This window comes from Diadema antillarum, unplaced genomic scaffold (genome assembly GCF_040938485.1).
Source record: "Diadema antillarum isolate AM-2024a unplaced genomic scaffold, OU_Dant_1.0 seq00001200_RagTag, whole genome shotgun sequence".
Taxonomy (NCBI): domain Eukaryota; kingdom Metazoa; phylum Echinodermata; class Echinoidea; order Diadematoida; family Diadematidae; genus Diadema; species Diadema antillarum.
This window is the reverse complement of record NW_027271994.1, coordinates 251,522-279,002: the sequence shown is the minus strand read 5'-3', so window position 1 is coordinate 279,002 and position 27,481 is coordinate 251,522. Positions and strand designations below refer to the sequence as shown.

Below are 27,481 nucleotides of genomic sequence, written 5' to 3'. Positions count from 1 at the left end.
TCATGAATTGCCGCATTCAATACATATAGTGCAGACAAGAACTTCCGCATGCATTTCAATTTTGCGATTCTTGGCTCTCGCGAAATTCCCAATATTAAAATGCAAGTGAACATTCCTCGTTTTGCAGGAGCTGAGATGGGTTGGAGCAAAATATAACAAAAATGAGATAGGGAGGAAATAACAGGAAATGGTCTACTCTTGACAGACTCAGGGGGACAAATCATTACAGCAACTGAGAAGACAAAATCACATAAAGCTTTGTTTGCTGGTGTCTGCTTTCTACAAATCTAACGAATGCCAGTGTTCAATTTTGAATATGGAGAAACTATTGCTCATTATAAACACAGTCAATGGGGGGGGGGGGGGGGGGGGTATGGGGGATGAAGATGAGAGGAATTGCTAGTAAGTACCTCAGCACTGGCAAAGTGTTGCTGCTCAATGAGGATCTCTCCGGCCTGGACCAAGGAGCTGAAGTTGTCCTCCCGGGCCTCTATCTCTGACCTCAGCTGGTGGTGATCGTCTATCATGCTGATGGTGGTGTAGACATCTTTCTCTTGCCCCTTCTCCTCCTCTGCCTCCATCTCAACGTTCATCTCCTCAGACCACTTGATCAGGTCCTTGCACTGCCAAAGATGGTGTCAAGAAAAAAAAAAATTCCTACACATGTTTTTGTATATTGTTTTGTATATCATTTGTATAATATGTCCTTTCATATTCATACATATGTTAAAACTGTTTTTCTTGTTTACCCTCTCTTCAATACCCCATTCCCAGGCCGCCATCACTTCAGGCAAAGGCTTACGATATGCAGTCTGCTGCATTTTTCTCTTCATAAATATTCCTTTTATTTGATATTGATTAATCTTTGTTGATAACGAATTTGCAAGCTCTGTTTATAATATGATCTGTTGTCAGTAATATTGAAAAATAATAATCATTGCTATACTAGTACACTGTGGGACGTACGTTGTCATCAATCTGATAAGATTTTTTCATCGTTGGCTACTGCTCTTTTGCAAGGTGTCATTCTTGCATGTGTCTTTTGAATTTGAATTGTGACTTGCTTTTATGAGACTGCTACAGAGGCGATTGATTGCTTGTATGTATGTAAGTAAGCGACCACAGGAACTGACAACTTACGGACTGAAAGTTCCCTCTACTATCTATTTATGCTGAGTGTCACTGGCAGTGGCCTAGAATGGACATAAATGTTTACTGATGTAAAACTTTGCAGGGACTCAAGTACCTTGGTATGTATGTGTTGATCTATGTAATCTTGTGTACTAATTGTACTGATATCAACAGCTTTGGAGCTAGAATACAGGTGACTCCCATTATGATGAAGTCCTTGGGACCAGCAATTTTTTGTTTTGTTTTTGTTAAATCGTAATAGTGTTATAGCCGAACAATTACAGCAGATAAAGACATATAGATAATAATTCTGGGACCTGGATTTTTACTTTGTTGCAATGAAATTTTGTTCTGACCCTGTTCGCTATAACTGGAGTGCACTGTCCTACCTTTATAACGACTTTATGTATTGATCACACAATATAAAATATCCTCAGAATGGAGACCACTGTTTTTTTGGATCTGCCCATCACAAGTCATCTGTCTCAGTCACAAGCAGAGAAAAATAGAAAGGGGGCTATGAGAATGGAGGAGGCATGTCATACGTACCGTTGCCATGAGGCGGTGGAAGTCATTTGCTGCCTGGAGGGACTGCCTCCTCTCCGTAGCCCTCTCCTGGAGGAGGTTCCAGTCGGACACCATGACTGACTGCTGCTCCTCTAGCTGCACGGCGTTCTCCCCGGGGTACTCCTCTTGCAACCGGGCCGCCTCGTTCACCAAGCTTTGAAGCTGAGGAGAGGATGGGGGAGGGGGTATCAATTGGTTTGCTTTTGGTTCATTGTTCCACAGTCTGGGCATTCTGTTTCTGTATCATTCAATACTTCAGGTGAGTTCAGTCAACACTAAGTGGCAAACTGTATTCGTGCTTCCTTGGGTGTATTGTTCTATACAAATACTTGGATTAGAGTATTGTATTCCTCCAAAATTGCTCCATTTAAAAACAAAAACAAAACAAGACAAAACAAGCAACACCAAGGGTGCAAAAGTTTGCAGTTATTTTTGACCCTACATGGTGGCAGGGGAGTGTTATAGATGGAGTGGTAACTCCTCACAATCCATGCAAGCATGTTTGGGTTAAAAAGCATTAAAATGGGTTGTAAATGTTCGTCAACACTATGAAGACAGCTTTGACACAGCTCAACTCCAAGACAAAATTCAATTAAATTACAAACCATATTTCAATATACAAGTTTTAATTGAAATAGCCAAATTTGTTTAAATTGAACAGTTTACAAAAGAAATCAAAGCTATACCCATGTAATTCTGTTTTTCCCGTAATGCACAAATTGAAATGAAATGAAAATTATGTCCTCTTACAAACTTACAGGCATGAGACTGAGGAAAGTTGAAAAAAGAGGAGAGAGTTTGCGAGGGAGCGTAGCAACCGAGCGGGGGGAGGGTGTGGGGGGAGGGTGTGCCACGGTGAGGACTTTTTGAAATTCAAGGTATGAAAAAACTCATTTTAATGTATTTTACAACTGAAATTTACTATTTTTATTATTGTTATGAGGTACATTTTACAGAGAAACATTGTGATAATTGAACTCATGAATGACACTTGCAAAATCTAAAGGAAGGAATAGTATGCTTAACTGTTGAATACCTAGGACCTACTCAAATGTGAGGCCATAATAAATCACAGTAATGTACACCCAGGTGACGTCTTGCTGGATTCAGTTCATACGGGTACAAAAAAAAAATAAAATAAATCACAGCTTAGCATTGCCATTGTTGGCTGTCTTTACCTTAGTCCATTAACAGTTTACAGTGCGCAGACCAGGCAAAGTATTGCTGATCTTGTACTTGGTCCATGTAGTCTAGTAGAGAATCATGTATGTAAGACAGCTGGAAATAAATCATACATGCAGCTCAGCATTGTTGACTGTCTCTACGTCCATGCAATGTTCAGCTAACTTAGACTGCCTATAAATACCTTACAGGAGGTACAAAAATTTGTAGACCCGGTTAAGTCCATAAACAGCTAATGTAACGGTAGACCAAGCAAATGAAGTATTGTTGGATGAAGTCCAGAATGTAAAGCGAATCCTTGCGGCGGATGATGTATCACAAGTTCCAGGTCCCGAGGAAGTCGATTGACTCGCTGGCCTAACTTGGTTAGAAGACGAAACTGGTTCTGGGAGATCAACTTCATATTCCAACTACTGCCACTTGAACTTACAGTATTGGAGACATCTGTGTCAATATCCACTACACGAGGGTCATCCTTATCGAGGGTCTTCATCTTCTCGTTGAAGAAAGAAATATTCTCACCGGTCCACAAAGTCACGATGACAAATGTAACGTTAGGTCATGCCAACGTAATCAGCGGGATACAAAAGCAGCGCATCGCGTAGAAAGATCTGTCTGTCCGGAGGACTCTTTTATATTTTGCCATAACGCTGTCCTCCGTATACGGAGGAGATCCGTGAAGCCAGACGCAGTCTCCGTGGAACATTCCCCGACGGACAGACCGATCTTTCGGTCAACGCATCGCGCTGAATGCTGCGGCAGCATGCATGCCGAAGCTCCTTGATAGTAATGATACATGTAATACCAGGGAGGTGCTGGTAATACGCAGTTACAGCGTAACACACGTGTGCATCATATCACACCACACTGCAAGCTACAGTATAGTAGCTACAAGTTGATCGACACGCACGTTAACCACGCATGAAACATGCAACATCGCACAGCTGCCCGCTGACAAAATGCACTCATCACCATTCACACACGGCGAGATATGGTGGCTGCAAAAAAACAAAAAAAACAAAAAGAGGAAAATCACAGAAATTTTCCCGACTGTGTATTTTCTCCCCAGAATTTCAAAATCCGCGGAAATCCGCGGATCCGCGGAGAAATCTCATGCCTGAACTTAATATTTTTCCTTCATGCACACATTTGCACATGTTAGCTTCCTATCTTCTACACAGAGAAAGAGAGAGAGAGAGAGGGAAAAAGGCAGAAGGTAATTGCTGCATGAGAGAGATGATATTTACATTTGAAAACAAGGTGAAATGTTATTTAAAAGGGGATGAAAGTTCTTACCTGGCCTTCGAGTGCTACCAGGTCGTTTTCAAAGGTTTCATGTTTCCTGACCAGAGACAGGACTGAGTTGACATCCTTTCCCAAGTCCGCTGGGATGATGGCATACTTCTCCTACGGAGGAAAACGAATAGTACGGGACATTTCGCTCATTGTACTTGGCTTTGCTCAAAAAAAGATGGGAAGCTACGTTGATGTACATGAAGTCTGTATCTAGACACACTTTCATTGCCACTGTCATTGTTGTAATATGATCATAATTTCATTATAATTATAATATGGTTATATCATCATTATGATATGATCATAATTTGTGTGCTTTGAGTGCCCATTGGCACAGATAACCCCATAGAGTTGTACACTCTCGCCACAGTCTCATGCACAGAAAGGGTTAACAAAGATGCATATATTCTGGCTTCCGACTTTCTACTTCCTAAAACGCTGTTTGTACATATATGTGCATCTGCATACCTCCAGAGTTTGTCACATTCTTGCTGTTAAATTCTTAACAGACAAATTTCAGTGGTTTATTAACACAGCTCTATCCCCAGATGTTTGTAGCATTCAAATTAGGAAAGATTGTGGAAATATACCATTCCAGTGCCTCAGTAGAACTCTGACACCCACATGCTGATAAACCCTTAGTTACAAGTGTACCGCTGCACTCCCTGTGGTAGGGTTTTAGAAGTGATCACCCTATATTTGGGATCCGGTAGTAAGAATCAAAAGAAATACAGTGTGTAGGTTGTGCCTCTCACCTGAATTCTTGACATGGCCTCTTCATAGTCCCTGTTAAAGCTGTGGATTTGCCTGGCAGCATCCAGCTTCTCTCTCCTGCTGTTTATCTTTTCCATCAGCATGTCAAGTGCTTGCCTGTAAAACCACAGAGGGTGACAGATGCGATCATCAACAGTCAAAGTTTTTCAGAGCACTTCCATACAAGACGTCTCTGAGAACAAGACGTAGGCCAGCTCTCTGGATGAAACTTATATGTTAGACTTGATGACCAATCTTCTCTCCTTTCTTCGGAGCTTCCTCTGCCAATGTGCTTATCATGGCTTTATGTGGCAAATCTAGGGCCAGTTTCATAAATATTTATGACTAATCTCATGCTGAATTCATCAAGCCTAACTCTGTGAATCGAACGTAAGATCAATATTGATTGAAATTCAGTTTTATGAAAATACTTACGCTTGATTTCAAGTACTAGTTTCTAGCAGATGGAGTGCATAACTTTTTTGAATTGCATCAATCCTAAGATCAATCTTATAATCTATCTTTATCAAAAGGGCCCCAAGTCACACTTACCCTTGTTTAATATCAAAGTATTCATTCATACCCCTGAGCAGATAACATCAATGTAACTACCATATTCAAAGTTGTCTTGCTGTAGGTTCAAGGTAACAGGTGTTGATGAGCGTCGAACCCACAATTCCTTGATCTCTACGGACAATTACCTAACTTACATGCCTTAGCACCTCAGCTAAATTAAAGTAAATGAAAATGGCCCCCCCAAAAAAAAAAGTATTTGGAAGTGTAGGTCAAATTATTCATGTACTAGAGTGGATATTGTCCTGTGAGTAATATTTTTTCTTCTTTTTTTTTTTTTTGCACTCAGCCAGGTAAGATGAGTTTAACATTTTTTAATTCCAAGGAATCAAGACATTAATTAGTGGTATATGTAGCAAACAAAAATACTTGTGTTTTCATTTTCATGCGAGTTTCTGGTCACATGAAAATTTTCACAGTGAAAATTTCCCCTTTTACAGTAAAAAAAAGCTCTCTTTCTCACTATTTCAAAAATCAGTTTACAAAAAGCTCTCTTTCTCTCTCACTTATTTCAAAATCACAGTTTGAAAGTTGTAGTTTAACTTCATATGTTTAAGCAGTACCCATGGTGGCATTATTACTACTGACATAAACGAGAAACTAATTCAATAAAAACTAGAGGAGACTTTGTCACTGGAGTCTCGATCAGCTAACACTCACTTGAGGCTGTCCTGTTTCTCTATCAGGGAGTCACTCTGTTCGTGTCTCTCAGACACCAGCCGCTGGACTTGCTGCTCACATCGGTTGAACTGTTCCAGACCAGCGTCCACACGGCGGCAGAATTCCTCAAATTTCTTGCTCAGCTCCTGCGAATACAATGGATCAATGTTCAGAGAGAGCATGGATAGATCAAAGGTCTATGAGCGTGACAACATAACAAAAGAAGAGAAAGAGACAGACAGACAGACAGACAGGATCATAAAAGGAAGAAAAATTTATGTAAGCCAACTTTGGCAGTATACCCTTTAGAGTTTTGTAACTTTCAATTTAAATTATTTTCCTCGTAATAAAGTAGGGAAAATTATATATACAAGCTTAGTATCTAATGAATTTCTATCTGCCCAAAACCAAAAAATTACAATGTATTTTCCCGACATTATACGGCTTTCGTGATGACGTATCACATACGTGCAGTTTTTTTAGTTGATCTATTTCTTATAGACAGGATCATCTCTGGAAGACAGCTCACCTCAAGGTGCTCATAGTCCTGGCCGTACTCTTCAGAGCTGGCCACCTGGTACTGCTCCTCGATCCACTCCCCCAGCTCGTCACTTTCCCTCACGTACTGGTGCATGAGCTTGGCCTGTTCCAGCTTCAGGGTGCGGTGAGTGACCTGATCCACCAGGTTCTTGTACTGCTGCCTCAGCTCAACCTGATCAGAAAAACCATGGGGAGTGGGGGCAGAAATGTCCAGAGAGCAGCTAGGTGTAAGATTTTGCGGGGCAGCAGCATCAGCGAGAAAAGGGGGAAAGGGGGTGGGGGTCCCCCCTCCAACTGATCATCATACAAAGGAGCATGATATCTTGCATTATCAAACATTGGCTCAGCATCTGACAATCTGTTTTTTTGTGTTTTTTTGCATGTTTGTTTTTTGTTTTTTAAGCTGGCCAAACAGACAGCATATCTTGAATTTCTTTACAATGAGCTTGACAATCATGCTTATTGCAATTGACATTGAAATAAAAAATCTACCATTTGAGAGATGTGACTGATAAACAACAGAGGAAACAATGACAATGACAAAATGAGGCACATGGTACTACTAGCCACATACAAAAACTGACCTGTGCTTCACAAGCATTCTCTGCCTCCGGGTTTCCAGTCGAAGCCATCTCGCTGACTTGGTCTTCCAGTCTATCAAGCACACCCTCGTAGTTGGTGATGTCCAGTTCTAGTGCCTGTTCATGGAGCAGAAGCAGTGCTGGGTTACGCACATCTAAACCTCATTGCTAGGAATGCAAACTAACTTTTGGAAACCTGCGACAGTATTCAAAATGGGTCACAATTAATCAAATTATACGGCTTTCTCGATCACACTCGCTCTGACTAAACTCACACTTGGGAGAAGTCCTCCTCATATTAGCGATATGGCCTTTTTCGATCCGACTCACCCTGTTCTTGGCGGTCATCTTCTCCGTGGCATCCTCGTCCTTGCCGTAGTCCTCCAGACTGGCCAGTGACATCTTTTCACTCATCCACGTTTCAGCCTCGGCCACCTCAGAGTAATACTGACAGATGCACACACAGAGAGGAAACCAGTCACACAGTAAATCCACAATGCTCTTTCCCAACATTGGGCCAGACATTGGTGTGTGGAGGAGGATGCAATTAAATCCACTGAAGATGGATCAATCTTGCTTTGAGACACATTCTTCAAATGTACCGTTGACTAGTCTAGACTAGATTAAGAAGAACAGTGCAATGCAGGTTTGTGAACATTCCTGTGCCAGCATCAATTGGTCAAATCAATAAATTGTGTCAGCAAAATGCACATCTCGTGGTCAATGTCAATGTCTTACAACAACAAAAATGAGCCAATGTATTTGAATATATTTGACCGCCCAGCATAAAACCCACAAAAAGTCACAGAATGGGATTCTCTGTAATGAACCAAACTATTTCACTTGAGTTGACCGAATCAAATTTTTTGAGTTTGTCTTACCTGAGAGAGTAATCCTTTCTCTACCTATGGTCAAACTTTGGCAGTTTAAGACAAAATTGAAATCGAGACATAAGCAGTTTTTCTGGACCATATTTTTGGGACAGGAGCTGTTTCACTGGGAAATTGATATGCTTTGATATACTTGGGTGACCCTAATCTTTAAATCCTCATTTCTCCCTTTTCTGTGAAATTGCACCTCCTACCTCTCTTTTATTTTGATCACTTTTTGAATGGGTTACGGTGATCAGATTTCAACAATTTATATATCATTAACGTCGAGCTTATTCTCTTAAACTATGTAAAAAGCGGAAATTCATTGTAGCCTAGTTTTTGTGGGTTTTGAGCTGGATGGTCACATATTTGGTACATACCTGCTGGGCCTCAAACGCCATGTCCAGCTGTTTCTTCCTGGCCTCGGCCTGGTCAAGCAGCTCGTCCCAGGACAGGGACAGGTCTTGGCACCGCTCCTGGACTTCCTCCAGGGCAAAGTGACCAGAGTCGATGAGCTGCTGACCGGTCTTGAGGACTTGGTCAATGACGGGCTGATGGCCACTGATTTCAGCATGCAGTTTCTATGGAACACAAAGGTATGAATCCACCTTTAGAGAACACAATTTGGCGATTTACAATCAAAGTATTCATTCCATGTTATTGTGCAGTGCCAAGAGTGGCAATTTGTAAACAGCTTCCAGTTATCAAATCCTAGTAAGCAAAAGAGTTTACAACATTTGTAAACATAGCTGCCAGTGGTACATACAGTCATCGATGTACTTGTAAACATTAAAATGCAACAAACTCCAAAATATTGTCATTAGCATGCAAAGACATGCAGAACAAATTAAGTTTATTATCAAAATTTAGAAAAGTGATGAAAATTTCTTTATCTAAAAAGAATTCTACAGCCTTTTATTGCTTGTTTGTTCATTACTTATTTTCATTTCTTTTTTTTAGTCACCAAAATTGGGAGGTAGCAGGTACAGTGTTGCAGCCTTATTGCTGGCAAATATAGATATCATTGCTAAATCCCACCTGATGTTTCTTGACCATGCTCTGAGTTGAAGTGAAGTCTCTGCCATAGTTGGTAGAGCTGGCTGCTGGTAGGTGATCCCTGATCCACTGCAGCTCCGTGTCGACGTCATGGTAGAACTGCTGGACACACAGCGACTCTTCCAGCCTCTTGTGCCGCTTCTTGGCAGGAGCCTGAAGTTCGCTGAACCTATCATGGAACAGAAGCGATGAGTGGTTTGGAGAACGTGAATTCTATAAATGATCTGATCCGTGAACAGATGGCTTTCCCTAATGAAACTGCTCATCAGCTGCTTATCTCATTCAACGAAACTCAAGTTTGTAAGAACTGATTGTGATCCCAGTATCTTTATGAATGACAGAATTGAAATTGCGTATAAAGCTGGACATGCACAACAAACATCTGCGATCTGGCATAAAAATGTACATAGATTTCATATATTTTTTAGAGCTTCCCACACAATCATCATTAAATCTCTACTAAACCAGGACAACTTCATTCCAATCAAAACTATGATTACACCTTGTTGCTCAACTGAAGAGACCTGAATTTCACATTCACACAAACACAAACGATCATACAAAAATACACACACACACACACACAAACACACACACACACACAAACACAATAATATCTAAAATTGAGTAAAAATAATCTGAAGTCCAGGACGTGAACTACAATCAATGGGCACACAGGCAAATCTGCAAGTAACAATTTACCTTTGTGTGATATAAGCTGTCTCCGATTTGATCTTGTCGGAGTCAAAGTGCCCCTGGTCGGCTAGCTCCTGCGACTCTTTGGCAATCTTCTGCAATTTCTCTGCCTGCATTGCCATCTCAGTTTCCAGAATCTACACGATGCACAGAAGAAAATAGTGATGTAAAACTCTTTGTCACATGGTAAGGTTGATCAAAAAGACAAAACAAAACAGAAAGAGAGCAAAATGCTGGCCAGCTAATGGCAGTTTCTTGTCGTTTCTCTCCTGCAACAAACTCACTTCCAAAAATGATAAGATATCTCACTACTGGAGTGGCACTAGCAAATTAGCGGTAAAATGTTAATATCAAAAGTGACATCATTTTCATACATCCCTTGCATGTGTTAATCATAGTGCCATTTCAAAATTAATTGCAATATGTTGCTGGTAGCTGAAGCTGAAATATTGCTCAACACAGTAAGCGCGCGGCAATGCAAACCCATTGTTACCTGAGAATTGGAGGAGCATTGCCTCCATAAACCTTTATTGAGTGCGGTTACTACACTTCTGGGCTGAACTCATACAATGTCAACAAAGCATGTATAGGCAAAACAAGACAGACATTCACCTGCTGTTTTTTGAGCAGGCTCTTGACGCTCCTCAGACTCTGGCCAACGTCCTGTGCTGCCATGGCAACCTCCATTTCCTGGATGCTGGCTGCCGCATTCTCCACTCCCCGTATGAGCTCCTGCTCCTGCACCGCCTGGTTCAGCTTCCTGCCGCGGTCAGTGGCCCTGGCAGCCAGCTCCGCCCACCGGTCGTTGATGGCATGTAACAGGATCTGGACTTCTTCCCACCTGGAGTTCTTTGTCTTTATCAGGGCATTCCCCGCCTTGGTGCACAGAGAAACATAGTTATTATTTGTGACATTCATGTTCATATTTTGATGGCTGCTCTTAACACATTTCATGTTTACTGTATGTATACTTACAAAAAACAAAGCAAGATATCCTCAATAAATGTCTTTATACAAAAGCGTTATATTTGAAACAAATGGACAGACAAAACCAAGAGGATGATATCTTTGATCTATTGAACTACACACATATACAAACTAGTACAAACACATTATAACATGCAGATATCTAATAAACTTAAGTACCTGGTAGTCATACATTCCTCTTTCAATGGAAATGATGGAGAGGATTAGGCAGAGTTTATGGCATAACTAGTCTATGAGTGAGTTACTATCTCATGTACTTATCTGCCTTAAGGAAACATAACACATAAGTAGGATTTATTTTTACTATTGCTTTTTGTGTAAATGTATATGAGGCCAATCGACTAGTCTACTGTAATCTCACATCACAGCCTTGAAATAGTCAAGATATAAAAAACCCTTAGCCCGTTAAGGATGAGTCCTTAGTATACTCGGGCAGGCGTCTATGGGAAATGTGTGTTGTAACAAAATCAGTCCGTCCTCAACGGGTTAATATACACTACAGAAAGTTTCAGAATTGCAAACTAGCTAAAAGAAATTATATTTCACCTTTCACAATACAGTGCAGCCAAGGCAAGAAATTCTTCTTTTTTTTTCAAATTTATTATCACTGATATCCTCATTTCTATGTCTTCAGGGTTATATGTTGGATAAATCATTATCACATCTCGGAAATAATCAAATCATTATTGCATATATCTTCATTTCCATGACTCTTGGGTCCTAGCGCTGACAATTTTGATTTCACATTACAAGAGCAGACCTCATAGCTTTCCCTCCTCCTTATCCTCTTTCTCCATCTCTACTCAACCTTACCTCATTGAGTTTATCCAGGCTGTCCTTGTTGGCCGCGATCTCTGCCTCAAATGCCTCATGCTTCTTCACCTTGCCAGGGAGGTTGGTCAGCTCTCGGTACGACTCATCGTCAGCGATGGCGAATTTCTCAGCTATCCAGGACGAAATCTAAAGAGACAACGGGTGAGACTTTCTGTTGAAAAGGGCTGTAGTGCCTTGATATAAATTAGAGTCAAGATACTGATGATAGTAGTTTACCATGCCATCCATCAACTACAGTCACCAGTAGCTCCCACTTACATGCAAGTTTTACTGATAAGGTGTAGTCCTTCATGTATTAAAGATAAGACCATTTAATTCTTTGTTCTTTGAAAATCCTGGAACCACTTATTCTTGGGGGACAGAGCTTTCTATCACACCAGTTCCACACTGTGGAATAATCTCCCTATCTCTTTATGTTATGCACCTTCCTTGCTCATATTCAAGCAGCAGCTGAAGACCTATCTGTATGATTTGTAGCATGGTACATAATCTTCTTCTTCTGTAATTATCTCATATGTAGGACCTACCTGTCAATGTTTGTTTGCTGCTATTAATACTGTCCTATTTCACTGTGTCTGGTGTCATCTATCCTCTCTAGCATCATAAGCAACTTTGTTTGAATGAACATGTGCTCTAAAAGAAGCCACTATTATCATTCTTATTATCATCATTATATAAAACCATGTAGAAGAAACCTTTGAATGTATAGCCAATTAAGAAGACTGAGCTGATCAAGACAATGAAATATAAGTTTGGCTCATAAATTGGGGGTTTCGGACAATTCTTTTTTACGTCATGCTACTTAACTCTTGCATTTCTTATTCTTCCACTAGAAATAGAGCTATGAAATAATTGTTTGAAGCATTGTGTATTGCTTATTGTCTCCCTCATAATTAAATTAGAGAAAAAAACAAACAAGAGGAAATCTAGGTATATGCACCTATGGTTAGCTTTTAGCACAAATAATCAACACACACATAAAAAAAACTTACTTCATCTGCATCCCTAACAAACTCAAGGTACTCTTTAGATTCCTTGAGAGAGTGCAGTCTCTGCTTGCTTTTCTCCTTGACCTTATTCCTCCGGTCAATAACCTCATCCCTACGGGTGATGATACTGCAGAATTTTTCAGGAGAAATGAAAATTTTAAAAAAAGCAATAAACAAATACCCTTGATAACGCAAATGTATGAACACTGACAGTACGTGCACTAATGAGACAAAACTGAGCTTTATGCAGTAACTCTTCCTTGTGGCCGTCATTTATTTTTTCTTAAGTCGGACATCATACAGAAGTGTACGTATTGAGAAGATCTGGTAATACGAAAAAACAAAATATACCTCACTCAAGAGCATCCAAGTAAGGTTAAAATCAATATTAGAAAACCATGCCATGATAGAAATACTAGAGGAATGCTTAAGCAAAAATAATAAAAAATAAAAAATGGATAAATTAATAGATAAAAATAATAACAATAATAATGAAATTAAAAATATAAAAAACTAAATAGGTAAAAATATTAACAATAATAATGAAATAAAAAATATTAAAAAATGAAGCCTTAATGAAGAATTTTAAGAATACAAACAGCTAAAACGAAGCTCCTAGACAAATAAAAACAAAATTCACATTATGATATGGTCCCTATTCCACACTTTGGCATATATGTGTCTTAAGTAGATGTCTAAGCACTGATTCCTATGCTCTCAATTTCAAGAAATAGATGAAAGCCTAATATGCAGTTATCCTCCAGTTGTTATACAACTGTTTCAAAGGAATAATCAAATTATGAAGCACACCTTGATACCTCATGCTCAATTTTTGGTTTCTTTTTGTTTGCCTAATCTCTTCTGTGATAGAATGTACATATAGATAACCTATCAACAATTACCATCTTTCAATATAGAATATAAATAGTGAAGTGTCACATTTGTGATGGCACAAGATTTCGCATGAAGTGAAAGATGAAACACTATTCACTAAGCGTGATAGTGCAAAAATTTGGGTTGATTGAGAGACGAACTGGGAGTAAATGAAAAGGGATTATGTCAGAGTGCGATATCTAAAACTGCTCAACAAAAATTGCACACTCAATAGTGACAGTGTGCAATGGTTCTTTTCAGGGAATGTCACATGATGAGCAATTGATCAAATGGATAGCAAGAATCTTTGTAGGTGTTGCATAAAGAGTGCTAAGTGGCCCTTGGTCACTGCATTCTCTGCTTAGGCGACAAAAAGGTTACTATCGAGCGTCATTATCTGATATTATTTCAGGGAAGGGCTCACAAATTCTTAGCATGGTGCTGCTTAGCCAGGAGAGCTGCAGCCATATCTCTCAGTCCCTGAATTTTCTCCTCTTGTAGATGCAGCTTCTTGGTGAAGTCTTCGTGCCTCTTCAGCAGGGAGAGGACACTCTCCACAGTACTCTACAGGAAGAGATTGCAGGATGGGAGATGGCAATCCAAAGAACGATATATAATATTACATTCTGCAAAAATATACCACCTTATCAATATGCATACTGTCCAAAGTTATCTAACATTGTAGTCCATCATTACACATGCACATATACATAAAACTGCACCGAAGTGGGTCTGTCAAATTCATTCTCGCTACAGCACTTGCAGTGACGAAGCGAGACTGTTCAATTAAAAACGTGACTGACTGCAACTGCATACATTTTTTGCGTGCCACGACCATGGCGAGGTTATCCCTTTCCCAACCTTAGTGAAAATAACTTTAATGTGTCCTATGCTTTGATCAGTGTGCGATATGTCCAACATCTAGCAACTAGTAACACTGTAAGTATCCTTCATGTCCTAGGAAATGCTTTACAACACAGTGCAACAAACAAATTGTCATCATTCACAGCATTCCATGACTCCTCTTGTTCTTTTTTTGTTTGTTTGGTTTTTTTTTTGTGAAATGGAACTGATTTCTCATTTTGTAAACAATGAGAGATGTATCTCCCTCTTTTTTATTGTGACTACGCTAAAATGTTATCAAGGACATTATATGTTCTCCAACATCCAGCAATGACACACATCATCATTTTTTTATTTAAGTGGTCAAGACAAGTCAAATTTTGTGGAACTTTCTGTCACAAATAATTGAAGGTATTTTAAAGAAACATTACAGTCAAATGACAAAGATGGCACTTTTGAGATCTCCACAGAATAATCACTATACACGCCCAACTGACATACATTCTGCTACAGCACAGAGGCATAAGATTCAACCAAAACTTCATGCTGTCCAACTTACCCCAAGGGCTTCAAAATCCAAGAAGTCCTCGTGACCACTTGTAGTTGCATCAATCTGATCTGCCTCCCTGTTGAACATCTGTGTGCATTCAAATCAAGCTGAAAATCAGTACGATAACACACTCGGAAATCACTGAACTGCCAGTAGCTATCCTTCTATGTGTGTATGTTTTGTGTGTGAGAATGTGCATGTTTCAGGGCCTGGTTCACATCATTCCCATTTCATCAGCCTAACCTGCACTTTGATCCCCATGAATGAAGCAATCCATTCATCTTAACCAATGTAGATTAGTGTGACATCTACTCCTTTCTCTGACTAAGAGAGGATTTTATAAAATGGGTTTTTAAGAATGAAGCCAGTCAGAAGTGCTGAAATGAGTAACGTGTGCTCTCTTAATTTGTTTTTCTGTGAATGCACAGAAGTTCAAAAACTGCACAGGAATGGAAAAAATTCACAGCAAAAAAAGTATAACAACACTGCATGTTATCTTGCCGCATACCACCAATTGCTCTGTGCAGCTGTAAATGCAGAACGAACCAAAACCATAATGCTTTGATTCAAATGGTTGTCTGCATGGCCGAACGAAGAGCAGCCCCTAGAGTATTGCAATACAAAGCCTTACTAGCTGATATCATAGTTCACAGACCCATTTTTACGAAACAAATAATGCACAGGTTTAAATTTGCAGTGTCAGTGGAGATGCAGCACACTCTCAGGTATATTCACGATGTCATGCATGTGGCATGCATCTTTGCAAAAACCCTCAAGTGCACAGCATTTTCACTGAACGCCCTCTTACCAGTGTCTGTTCATTTGTATATTAGAGGTTTACTCACAGCTAGATCTAGGGCATCCTCCAGCTGCTTGTTCCTCTTGTCCCAACGGCTGACCAGACTCTCCTTCATGGAGGCCAGCTTCTCCACCTTGTGTGCGATGGTCACAGACTCCGGCAGCGTCTTCAGCAGCTTCTCACCGAGTACTATCAGAGTTGTGAATCTGGGAATTGTCACAAAGTAATTTGATCTTAGTTGGGTCTTGTTCAATCTGTACACTTCTAAGAGCTACCTGAATCTGTTATCTACATTGTTACAAGAAATTTGATCAAGATCAAGGTGGGCATGGTGCCAGCCAATGAACAGATTGAGATCCTAACACTCTATGGATTCTATCTGCCAAGTTCAGTGAAAATACATCATGGGGTTTTCAAGAAGAAGCTGAAATTGAACAAAGTTTACACAACAGGCACAATGGACAAAGCACATCTGGCAATGAAATATCATAACAATTGACTTGAGCCTTTAGCTCAGCTTAGCTAAAAAATGAAATAAATCAGTCCTTACTTCTCATTGTGTGCATGGATGTCCTGTAGGAGGTCCTGATGCCTTTTCTGCAAGTCCTCAGATCCTGCTACATCCTTTGCTTGCTCTGTGTCCAGGAGCTTGCCGTTCATCTCATTGCACCATGCCAACTGCAGACACAGCATCAAGATAAGAGCAGCATACTCACGAGTTAGAATGTGTGTTAGTGGGTATAAGCCACACATCATTAATGTGTTATCATTGATACTATCATCATCATGATCATCACCATTATTGTTATAACCATCATTATTATCATTTCATGCATAATCATCAAATGCTTTCATCTTTCTTCTCTAAAAATGTGCAGCACTGCACAGTGTTTATTTTACTTTGTTTTCATCAAAGCATAATCAGAATCTTTGAAATTAGTCACTGTCGACATGACACAAAGGTAATGAAATTCATGCTTCCCAAACACTATGAGTAAATTTAGATCAGAAGTTTTCGATGACAAAGGTTAGGTGAGTTTGATATCTCATGAGTCCTTAAGTCCTTTGAAGGACTAGACTACATGGTGCTATCGGAGAAATTCTCCATCCACTATACACACCGTGTCCGAAAAAATTTTCATGAATCAAATCCTAAGTAACCTTTGCTGATATTGACTTTAACCTGTAGGAACCCTTTAGGTCCTCACGGCCCTGTTGCATAAAGGCTGACATTAAATGTAAGTCAGAAATCAAACATAAGTCTGTGAACACTCAATTTCAATTTGCTGATATCTGACTTAGGTTTGATTTTCTGACTGCAACAGGGCTAGGGTTTGTCTGTTCCCAGTGTGCCTACCAGTTCCTTGGAGTCATTGTGGAATGTGGTGATGTCCCTGGACTGAGCCAGCTGGTCTCTCCTCTCAGAGGCTTTGTCTTCCAGGCTGTCCCACAGCTTTTGGATCTCATCCTGTCTACCGCTGATATGGTCCCCCTCGTCCGGGTAGGACGTCTTCACTCTGTGCCAGCAAAACAAAAGACACACATGGCATGATTCAACTGACTACAGTGCAGCATCACTTGGCACGCTGTGATCATTGAGTTATCAAAACATATTCAACACTGGTTCATGATGCCATGTTCGTAACTGCAATACCACTGTTCAATTCATTAAAAAAAAAGAATTGTCAACCTTTGAAAAGCTGTTGATGAAGGGCAATTTGTTAATCAGTTGCAACAAAAACATCTGGACATAAGATTTCGTTAGTTTGATTTTGTACACAGTACCAGCAACTGTAAGGGATCAGAACCAACACTGGGGCTTCTTTGCGTGAATGAAAGGCAATTTGTCAATCAGATGCATAGTTGTGCAGGGCCCTGTTTTATGAAGAGTTAAAATTGATTTTAAAGTTGATTTCAACTGTAAGTCTATGGCAGCCTGTGTGGTAAGGAAATTTAAAATCGATTTTATCTTTTGATAAAACGGGGTCCTGCTGTCGTAACTGCCAAAGTGAAATGAACATCAGTAGACACTTTGTTTTTCTTTGTTTTTCATCCTGTCTTTAGTATTGAGCAGTTTCTTTGTGCTTCTGCTGTTGTTGTTTTTTGGTTCATTGACTTACGCCTTGGCGAGGAGTCCTAGTTTCCTGAGCTTGTCCATGACAGGTGTGAGTTCCCTCTCCAGGTTTTCATACTTCCTCTGCAGGGCTTCAGCGGGCAGGGCTTGCTTGCCGGGGTCATCGGCCGTCAGGGCCTTGAACTTATCCATGATCCACTCCTTGGTCTCCCCCCAAGAGTGGTTGTACAGCTCAATACTGTGTGGATTGGAGACACATGCATATCAGGCCAGCTTGAATTGGTAGCACTGGCACGTAGTTTTCAAAGCTCTCTTATCAATTGGTTCATTAAACATTGTAACAATCATTATCATCATCAGTAACGTCACCATCACCATTGTGTGCATGAGAACAATTCTACTATATTGCTTCTCATTGTATTGGAAGCATTCTCAGCACTCATCATAATCATCATCATCATCATCATCGTCATTGTCATCACAATCCTCAAAATCCCTGTCTTCACGATCAACTTTACCATCACTCTCTCATGTCTGTAATCATCATCATCATCATAATCCTCACAATCAATGTCTTCACCATCAACTCTATCCATCCCATCATCATCATTATCATCATCATTATCATCACCATCATTACCATCACCACAATCACTGTCTTCAACATCAATTCTATCAGTCATTCCATCATCGTTATCATCATTATCATCATCATCATTTGACATCATCATCATCACCATCATCATCACTATCATCACCATCATCATCATCACCATTACCATCATCACCATCATCATCATCACTGCCTTCAACATCAATGGTATAGGTCATTCCATCATCACTATCCTCCATCCTACCTAGATGCTCCTTCCAGCATTTTCTCCTTCTCTGCCTTCAGCTCCAGCAGCCTCTTCCACTGGTCGTTGATCTCTTTCTGTCTGCTCCTGACGTCCGCCTGCTTGCTGTGGCCTGTCTCCACGAACCGGTCTGCTAGCTTGTTGATGCGCTCCACGCGACCCTGGTTAGCCACCAGGTCAGTTAGCAGGTTTTCAAACTTCCTCCTTGTGGCCTCCACATTCTCAGAGAAGCTCTCTTTCTTCTTGAGGACTTTTTCCTGTTAATCAAAAAGTAATATCTTATTTTCCTCACCATGTTCTTAAAATGATGCAATGATCAATGATCAAATTAATCAATTATCTAACATAATAAAACAAATTGGGTGTAAGTAGATTTTGTAACATTCCCATTAAAGCAAGTCATCTAACCATACAATCAAATACACAGAGACACATTTATACATACAAATTATTACAACTTAAGATTGGGACAATGGAATCTACGTGTATGTACATTTGAGATAAACAAGAACTTAATTTAAATTGTCATTGATTCCATGACTGCATCCATGCCTGTCAACCAGTTAGCAGTTGCATGAAGAGAATAAAGATAATGTTACAACAAACCTCTGAAATACATCTCTTAAAAAAACAAAACAAAACAAACAAACAAACAAACAAAGCAACACCTACAGTGTAAAACACCTTGAATACAGCTGTGGAGATTACTTTACCATAAGCAGGTTGCTAAATTTTTGTTGTTTTTGTTTGGCTTTGTATATTTGATGTCAGTAAAAAATAGCTCTTCATTCACCATTCCAAAATGTAAGCACACAAAGTCTGCTCAGACACTGCAATATTCCATAAGTAATTCATCTTCAAGATTTATTTGGATCACACCAGCTGATCTTTTGCGTACATCTGAAAAGTACGAATTTCTGAACAGCAATTGGAAAACACGGTGTGCATCCATTCAGTGCTTGATTAACATACAAGGAAAAAAAAAAAGAAGGGGAAGGAAAAAAGAGTAACCTTTTCTCTCATCCAGTCCTGGAATTCATCGCAGTCATGGTAGAAGGTGAAGAGCTTGATGGCATCTTCCAGGTACCTACAGCGAGCCTCACTCAGCTTCCGCAACCTCTTGTAAGTGCTGTTGATGCTGGCTAGCCGCATCTCTATGTTGTCTTCATCAAAGTGATGACTCTGTCTCCTCACTGAAAAAAAAAGAAGAAATACAGAGTATGGCTAAAGTAGGAAACAGATCAACCACAAAAGATAATATAATGCCAAACTCGTCTTTTCACAGATATGCTGACATTTTTAACACATTGTAATACAAGAAATGACTCTTTATTTCTCACTTAACTTCATGTGATACAAAGTGACAGAGTATGGATGGACTGATTTTAGATGGCATAGGTTTCTGTAAAATGTCCCGATAACTGGCCTGCAAAATATCTAACAGATTTAATTTGTAGAGGGAGACAAACTGAAGAAACTCACCCCTGAAAAATATCTTTCTTTCATTAAGATATTTCCTGGTTGCATATGTATCCCTTTCTGATAATTTGGCACTGGTGATACATATGCAGTAACATATTGGTAAACTAGCAGATTACAAAAAAATTTGTGTAGATGATGATGAGCAGGTATCAACCATCATCATGGCAGTCATAAAAAGTACACAATAATATCACATGACTGCACTAAGCCAGAGAGTTGAATCCAGAAAAAAAGAAAAAAAAATGAAAAAAAGTTTTCTTTACAGGTACATCAAACTTTCAAATCTCACCGCTTCCAGATCTGGACAGTACTCCCTTCCGACTTTTGTCCTTCCTCTTCTTGACCACCTCCTGCCTGACCTTTGTCTTCTTGACCATAACCTTCTCAGGAACCTTGACCTTCCTCCTGACCTTCTTCTTGACAATCTTCGGGTCCACCTCCTTCACGTAGTTTGCGGGGACGAAACCCTCCTGGGCGTTGGCACGCCTCACACTCCACCAATCACTGTTGGTCTTTCCGATGAGAATCATCAGCTGCAAAAAAAACAAAACAAAAACAGTGGCATATCAAACATTTAAGAAGTCTGATATTCCCAAGCTCACAATTTTTAAGTAATGTGATAGCAAAAGAATGTGTGGTGTTAACTTATCTCTCTATTGCTACCAGAATAAGGAAGCAAAAATCACAACCAATCAGTAAAGCTCTATTCCAAGCAGGTCAAGCTAAACATGATGGCCGCTGGGAGTATCTAATCATTGCATTGGTCCCATGCAGCGACTAACTAAATTATGCAATACTGAACTCTTTAGCAATAGTAGTGTGAGGGTTAGGCTTTCTACCAGCTTTCTTCTCAATTTGAGATACTTGCAATTAAACCTATTGAAAACTAGGTAAAAATACAAAAATATGGGATATTTTCAATCATAACTCCAAGAATATTCATTGTTATCTAACAACAAACGTATTATTGGAAAGGTGCTATTTTGCTCTGATGATGGACTTACTTTAAAATGTTTACGGATGGCACTTCTGCGATCATACTCATCACTTGGTTTATTAACCTACAGCTTACCTCTCCCTTGGCCACTTTCATGTCTTGACCTTTGTAGTTGTACATGGCTCTGACCTGAGGATACTTCCTCTCCTCGATCATCTCCTTGACGACCACGCGTTCCACGATCTCCTCCTCCTCCACTTCGTAGGGCACGTCCACCACCTCCTCCGTGTATTCCTCCTCATCTGTGGGAGGCGATGACCGGTCCTGCATCTTTGCCTGGTGGCATGGACATGGCAGAAGATAGATGCGTGGGAACTTGATACACAATAACAAGAACTTTGAGTAAACTAGATATATCGCTACGGCGACTGATATGCCTCCGCCATAATGCATGGTTCTCCTAATTGGTGTATAGTACAATGTCTTGACAATGTGTGATGACAGTTTCACACAATTGGCAAAATATTAAAATGACAGGTTTGACACAAATGTGCTTAATGTTCACTTTCCTAGAACTAGGTTCAATTGGATGAATGATTAAAATGTCAGAGTGCAGGTATTTGGGGAACTGATGATTTTTACTTGACTTTTGACCCTTTTATAAGTTTATGCATTGAGTAATTTTCAAGGTATTGAGAAAAAGTATAATTTCAGTATCAAATGGGAAAATAGCATTATCTAAACCTTTCGTTTGACCTTTGACCTCACAGTTCCACAGAGAATCACTGTTAGGTAGAACATGCATAAATATGTAAGTTTCATGATGATACCTTGAGTTACTTTCGAGATATGGAGGAAAAAGTGCAATTTAGCACTTTCACTTGACCTTTTACCTTTTGACCTTTGACCTTTTGGCAAGAAACTTCCCAAAAATATATATTGGGTAATACATGCCATACATCAAGTTAAAAAAAAAAAAAACCTTCAGGCATATTGCATTTTAAGGAAAGTAGTGATATTTTGAGGAGTTGACCTTGACCTTTGACCCCTGACCTTTGACCCATGACCCCCAACTTCCCTAGATAATCACTGCCCATCGGTACAAGCATATATACTAAGTTCCATGAAGATACCTTGAACCATTTGCGAGATATGGAGAAAAACATGAAATTTCAATTCTTTTTTTCACAAAATAACCTGTGACCTTTGACCTTTGACCCTGTGACCCTAAAATCCACACAAAGTATTATCCCCCAAGGATATACCCTCATACCAAGTTTGATGTAAAACCACCACACGGTTCTTGAGATATCGACAAAAACAAAACGGGACGGACGGACGTACGGACGTACGGACGGACGGACGGACGGACGGACGGACGACCCGAAAACATAATGCCTCCGGCCACTTCGTTGCGGAGGCATAAAAACACACTGAGTGCTATTTCTACTGACAACTGTCCTGAAAATCAACAGGATGGAGAGACGTTCACTTTTGTGCACGCGCAGATCACTTTAATGCTCTACCTACCATCCTCTTTGTCTACCGTCCTTTGATCAAAAGCTCACTAATTATCTTAGCAGGGCCTCTCTAAAAAAAGCAGTGTTCATGATGTAGAGGCTACCCTGCGGGTACCAAATAAGACTACAACATATGTATTATTCACATTTCCAGTTGTGCATTCAATTTTTCTGCCAATACTATAAAACATAATGATAAAGGTAGGTCACTAAAACCACTGTGTCAAGGTAATTCCCTTATTTACGCTCTCTCCTCATTCATACCTGGTTGGACTTGATAGTAGTCATCATCTTCATCCCGTTGTCACGGAGCTGGATGACCTCGCTCTCGTAGGCATTGATCTCCTCATGGAGGACAGTGTGTTTCTGGAGGAGGCTCTTGGCGGAGTCTGCATCCCTTCCGTAGTCATCACTGCACACCAGGGGCATCTTCTCCCGCATCCAAGACTCCGCCTCATTGGCATCAATGTAGTACTGATGGAAAGTAATACGGTAGTTCTGATAATATTGGTGGTGAACTCATGAACAAAACACATATGACCATCTCACTTAATGCTGAGGTGCATATATGCCACTGTTTCTTCTTCAATAATTTCAGTTTACATTCAGAGGTAGAGTGCTTCACAATTAAAGTCCAGTTTAATACCCTATGATAAGAGCTTCTAGAGGGTAAAAAAAGCAAAAGGAAAGATATTGAAAACTGTTTCATGGTAGCATCGGTTGCAAGTTTTCACAGCCTTAGACAACTTTTTTATATACGACCTACACCAGATTAGTGGGCCTGCATTAGCAACCACACTGACAAGACCAGGTAACATGCTATTTGCATTTCACATAGACTAGACATAAACATTATCTAGCACAGTGTGAAGACTGTGCTATAGTGAACACAGATTTAAACTCTTATAACTGAAATACCAAGTTCAAATCTTGGCAAGTGCAAACATCTATGAAGATCTGGACAAGATATTTCATCAACAATGTCTGTCTTTCATTACCCACGTCTGAACAGGGGCATCTGGCGATTTCTGTGATAACGACAGCAGGGAAGCCTTCTGCAAGAGCAGTTTGTCATATACCCCCATTCCAAAGAGATTTTTTTCTTATTGGTCACTCATCAGAAACAAAGATTGTTGCTTCTGGTCACCCATCGAAGTGTATCGGATCACAGTCTGATGAATCCGACTTGGTTGGTCAAATATCAAGTGAGTGTCAGACATGTCGCACATGATCCTCATCGGATTCATCAAATTTCGATTCGATACACTTCGGTGGGTGGCAGGAAGTGATAAACTTAGCCTCTAATGAGTGACTGACGATAACAAAATCTCTCTGGAATGGGGTAAGATGGAAGAGGCTACCCAAAGGCAGATGATAGTTGGCAAGCAAATGAAGACAAAAGATCACAAGGTGGTCTGTTTGCGCATTTCTTTCCTTCTTAGTTTGTCTGTCTTTTTGTTTGTTTGTTTGTTTATGCTGTACCTGGTGAGACTCGGCAGCCACCTGGAGCCGCCATCTCCTGATGTCCACGTACTCCTTCAGCTGCTCCAGTTTCTCCCTCAGGCTCCCCATCCTGGTCTGAATCTTCCTCTTGGACGGGTGACCAGTGTCAATCAGCTCCTGACCGGTGTCCACCACCCCTTGGACAGTCTGCTGCCGGGCATTCACCTCTGCCTCCAGAACCTATACGGATAGAAACATGCTCCATTTCTTTCTGTTTACTGACGACATCACATTCTCAAAACTCATTTCTGTTCAGATGAACTAATTTACTCATGCATGATTAAGATTTCTTACTTTTTGCATCTAGCAAACACTTCCAGGACAATGAAGTACTATTGTCATTCTTTTTTTTCTTCAATATTTCTTCAACAGCGCTGAAGACTGGCATATAATAGGTTTATACACCAGGAAACTAAAATGACATATGAAAGGAATCTTATCGTAATGACTATAAAACAAATGACCGCACTAGAAATGTATGCATTCTAATAAAGAAGACATGAAAACCTTTTACGGTTTACTTTGCTGTGTGAAATATTGGCTGCCTGTATAACCAATTAGATTTGTTGTGCCACAAGAAGAATTCTCATTCATACTAGTAGAATGGATACGAAAAATACTTGATCACTCCCCTTGTGGGTGCAAAAGTTTTTACTATTAGGTTGGATGATGCCTGGAAAATAAATGTCAAAACTTGCACTCCACAAATGCAACTTGGGGATACCAGCACAACAAGCACAGCCATAGAATCCCTCACTCACAGCATGCTTCTGCTTCATGCTGATGACGCTGCGCAGGTCTCGCCCAGTAACAGCCGACTTGGCAATGCGCTGCTTCTCCAGCAGCCAGGACTCCTCCTCCTCACTGTCTCGCATGAACTGGAAGAACTTGAGGGAGTCCTCAAGGCACGTCTTCCTCAGGTTGCTTGCCTCCTTTATCCTGCAAGTGAGGTGTGGTGGGTTTGCCAAACATGAATCATTTTTTTCTTCTTCTATTTGCAGAAGAAAATGGCTTGATATACACATCACAGGGTAAAAAAAAAATCACTCTTATCTCACATGCAAAACAAACCAAGTTCACTGGTAAATATCGTGGAGTTGTGCTAACAAGAAGCCCGGGGGTCTTGAGTTCACCTGAACATATCATACCATATCATTATCGTTAATTATCTAAAATGACACAAAAGCAGGAGTGAGAGGGAAAAAAAGCTCAGAGATTCGGCTCACGCATTGAAAGTGATGTTGAGCTCCACTGTTCTCTTCTTGATGGAGGCACTCTCGGCGTGCTCCTGGCGGAGGCAGCGGTCAGCAATCTGGTTGACCTGGTTGATGCGCTCCCCCTGGGTCAAGATCTGGGTCTCCACCAGGCTCTGTTTCTGGAGTAGGGCCTCAACGGCCTGCAGGTGCTTCCCCCTCTCATCCGACTGTAGGCTGACCTGTGTTGGGGGGAGAGATGTTGGGATTTTAAAGATGTTGCCAGTGAACAGGACATCTGTAAGTGAATGCTTTCATGCTTTACATATTAAGTAACTGATTGTGTCCAAAGATGTTTTGGGTTGTTTTTTTGTTGTTGTTTACACGGCTCATGGTGATTTTATGTTGGTACAGTATGATTTAGAGCACCAAAAAAAGAAGATTCTGAAGATCATTGTAAAACTATCATATGTACAAATGAATGAAGTATGAAGGACAGCATGGATGTATCAAATAGAGATACAGTTATAGACACTGGTGTGTCTTGAACAAACAGTCCTTAGTGAGAAAGTATCAAAATCTAAGAAATCAACACTGTATAAATGTAAACACAGTGATGTGGTGAGAAAAAAAAAATGATAGTTGGAAGGAAGAAAAGGAGAATGAGACAGATAATGAATGCATAAATTTGCAGGAAAACAGGCATAGCATCACAGGCATAGACAGGAAAGAGCAATGTGGGAGTCAAACTGGTACTATGCTTTGAAGTGTTAGGAGACGATGTGACTACTGTACGATAGAGTTTGCATGCTAGGCAATTACACCCACCTGTATTTCCTTCAGTTCCGCCATGATGCCGTCCGACTCGCGAAACATGCCCATGAGTTCGTTGACCCCTCTCAGCACGATCTGCCTCTTGTCCAGGAGACGCAGGAGTTCCGTCCACTTCTGGCTCACCTTCCTCGACCGCAGTGAGATCTCCGGTTCCCTGTGGTACCCTTCCGACGCCAGCTCCCTAGCCATGGACTCCAGGTCAGCAAATCGCTCTTTCTGCAGTTATCATGCATCATGGACAGACAGAGAGGAAGTGAATAGATCGATAGCAAAGGAGTGAGGGAGAAAACACACATATGTATGGTGTGGTTTCCTTCATTCTATTCTGAGGTCAAACAACACTGCAGTGTCTGAGCGACATTTCAGACATAAATTTTACATATGCTATCTACACAAGCAGGGCTACCAACATTCACCCAACATAATACAAGGAGATTCCAAATAGCAATCAGGGAGATGCTTATATGTTACATGTATCTCACTTGGCAAAAATATGATTCTCAAATCTGGACGATTCTTGTATTCTCTTGTCCAGACATGAAGAGATATTGAACTTTTCAGGAAGCCTCCTGCAGAATGGGGTAGATTTGGCAGCTCCGCAATTGTAACATGAATGAACTCACATATCGATGCCACAACTTTGTGAGATATCCACAGTTGGCATGTCTCACATTTCATTACACTTGCATCTTACAATCAAGACAACCACACAAGGAGATCTATTCACAACAGTAATACCATTAGGGTGCGCCCTCAGTCTATTCAAATCTTGGCTGACGGGAGAAGTGTGATACGAAACTTCAAAGAAAAACACTTAAGGCCGATTTCACAGATTGATTCATTTGTAAGTTTCTTACATGATAGAAATGGAATGAACTATTTTCCTGCAGTTGTCCATATTAAAGGACAAGTTCACCTTCATAGACATGTGGATTGAGTGAATGCAGCAATATTAGTAGAACACATCATTGAGAGTTTGAGCAAAATCGGATAATCCGTTAAAAAGTTACGAATTTTTGAAGTTTCTGCTCGGTCACGGCTGGATGAAAAGACTACTATAGTTTGTGATGTCACATGAGTATAACGATATAAAGAAAGAATAAAGAAAATTCAACATATTTCCATTTTTCTCACATAACAAAAGAACACTTGACTTCTCTCTTTCAGAAGGCAGGGGGAATAATATTACCCTTAACATACGTCAGTAGCAAGTCGAAGAAATGTGCACTTTATTCAAAAAGTAAAGTTTTATGAAATTCTCTTTTTATTTTCCTTATATAGTTGTATGCATGTGACATC

General features: G+C 40.2%; 1 protein-coding gene across 1 annotated transcript in view; it reads right to left on the bottom strand.

The window, feature by feature from the left end:
- Positions 1–27,481, bottom strand: part of LOC139744662 (spectrin beta chain-like) — a 74,214-nt gene that overhangs the window by 33,973 nt on the left and 12,760 nt on the right. The window contains exons 12-40 of the mRNA XM_071655087.1: positions 26,177–26,398; positions 25,382–25,590; positions 24,917–25,094; positions 24,135–24,335; positions 22,917–23,126; positions 21,268–21,468; positions 20,485–20,728; positions 19,725–19,906; positions 18,714–18,970; positions 17,903–18,094; positions 17,140–17,299; positions 16,333–16,460; positions 15,829–15,988; positions 14,993–15,070; positions 14,015–14,154; positions 12,721–12,844; positions 11,708–11,854; positions 10,520–10,783; positions 9,914–10,044; positions 9,194–9,380; positions 8,536–8,736; positions 7,614–7,730; positions 7,287–7,400; positions 6,692–6,874; positions 6,163–6,308; positions 4,932–5,046; positions 4,177–4,287; positions 1,681–1,860; positions 411–623 (exon numbers count right to left, since the gene is read on the bottom strand). Of these exons, the coding sequence (XP_071511188.1) occupies positions 411–623; positions 1,681–1,860; positions 4,177–4,287; positions 4,932–5,046; positions 6,163–6,308; positions 6,692–6,874; positions 7,287–7,400; positions 7,614–7,730; positions 8,536–8,736; positions 9,194–9,380; positions 9,914–10,044; positions 10,520–10,783; positions 11,708–11,854; positions 12,721–12,844; positions 14,015–14,154; positions 14,993–15,070; positions 15,829–15,988; positions 16,333–16,460; positions 17,140–17,299; positions 17,903–18,094; positions 18,714–18,970; positions 19,725–19,906; positions 20,485–20,728; positions 21,268–21,468; positions 22,917–23,126; positions 24,135–24,335; positions 24,917–25,094; positions 25,382–25,590; positions 26,177–26,398 (4,995 nt within the window). The remainder of the gene's footprint in view (positions 1–410; positions 624–1,680; positions 1,861–4,176; positions 4,288–4,931; positions 5,047–6,162; positions 6,309–6,691; positions 6,875–7,286; positions 7,401–7,613; positions 7,731–8,535; positions 8,737–9,193; positions 9,381–9,913; positions 10,045–10,519; positions 10,784–11,707; positions 11,855–12,720; positions 12,845–14,014; positions 14,155–14,992; positions 15,071–15,828; positions 15,989–16,332; positions 16,461–17,139; positions 17,300–17,902; positions 18,095–18,713; positions 18,971–19,724; positions 19,907–20,484; positions 20,729–21,267; positions 21,469–22,916; positions 23,127–24,134; positions 24,336–24,916; positions 25,095–25,381; positions 25,591–26,176; positions 26,399–27,481) is intronic.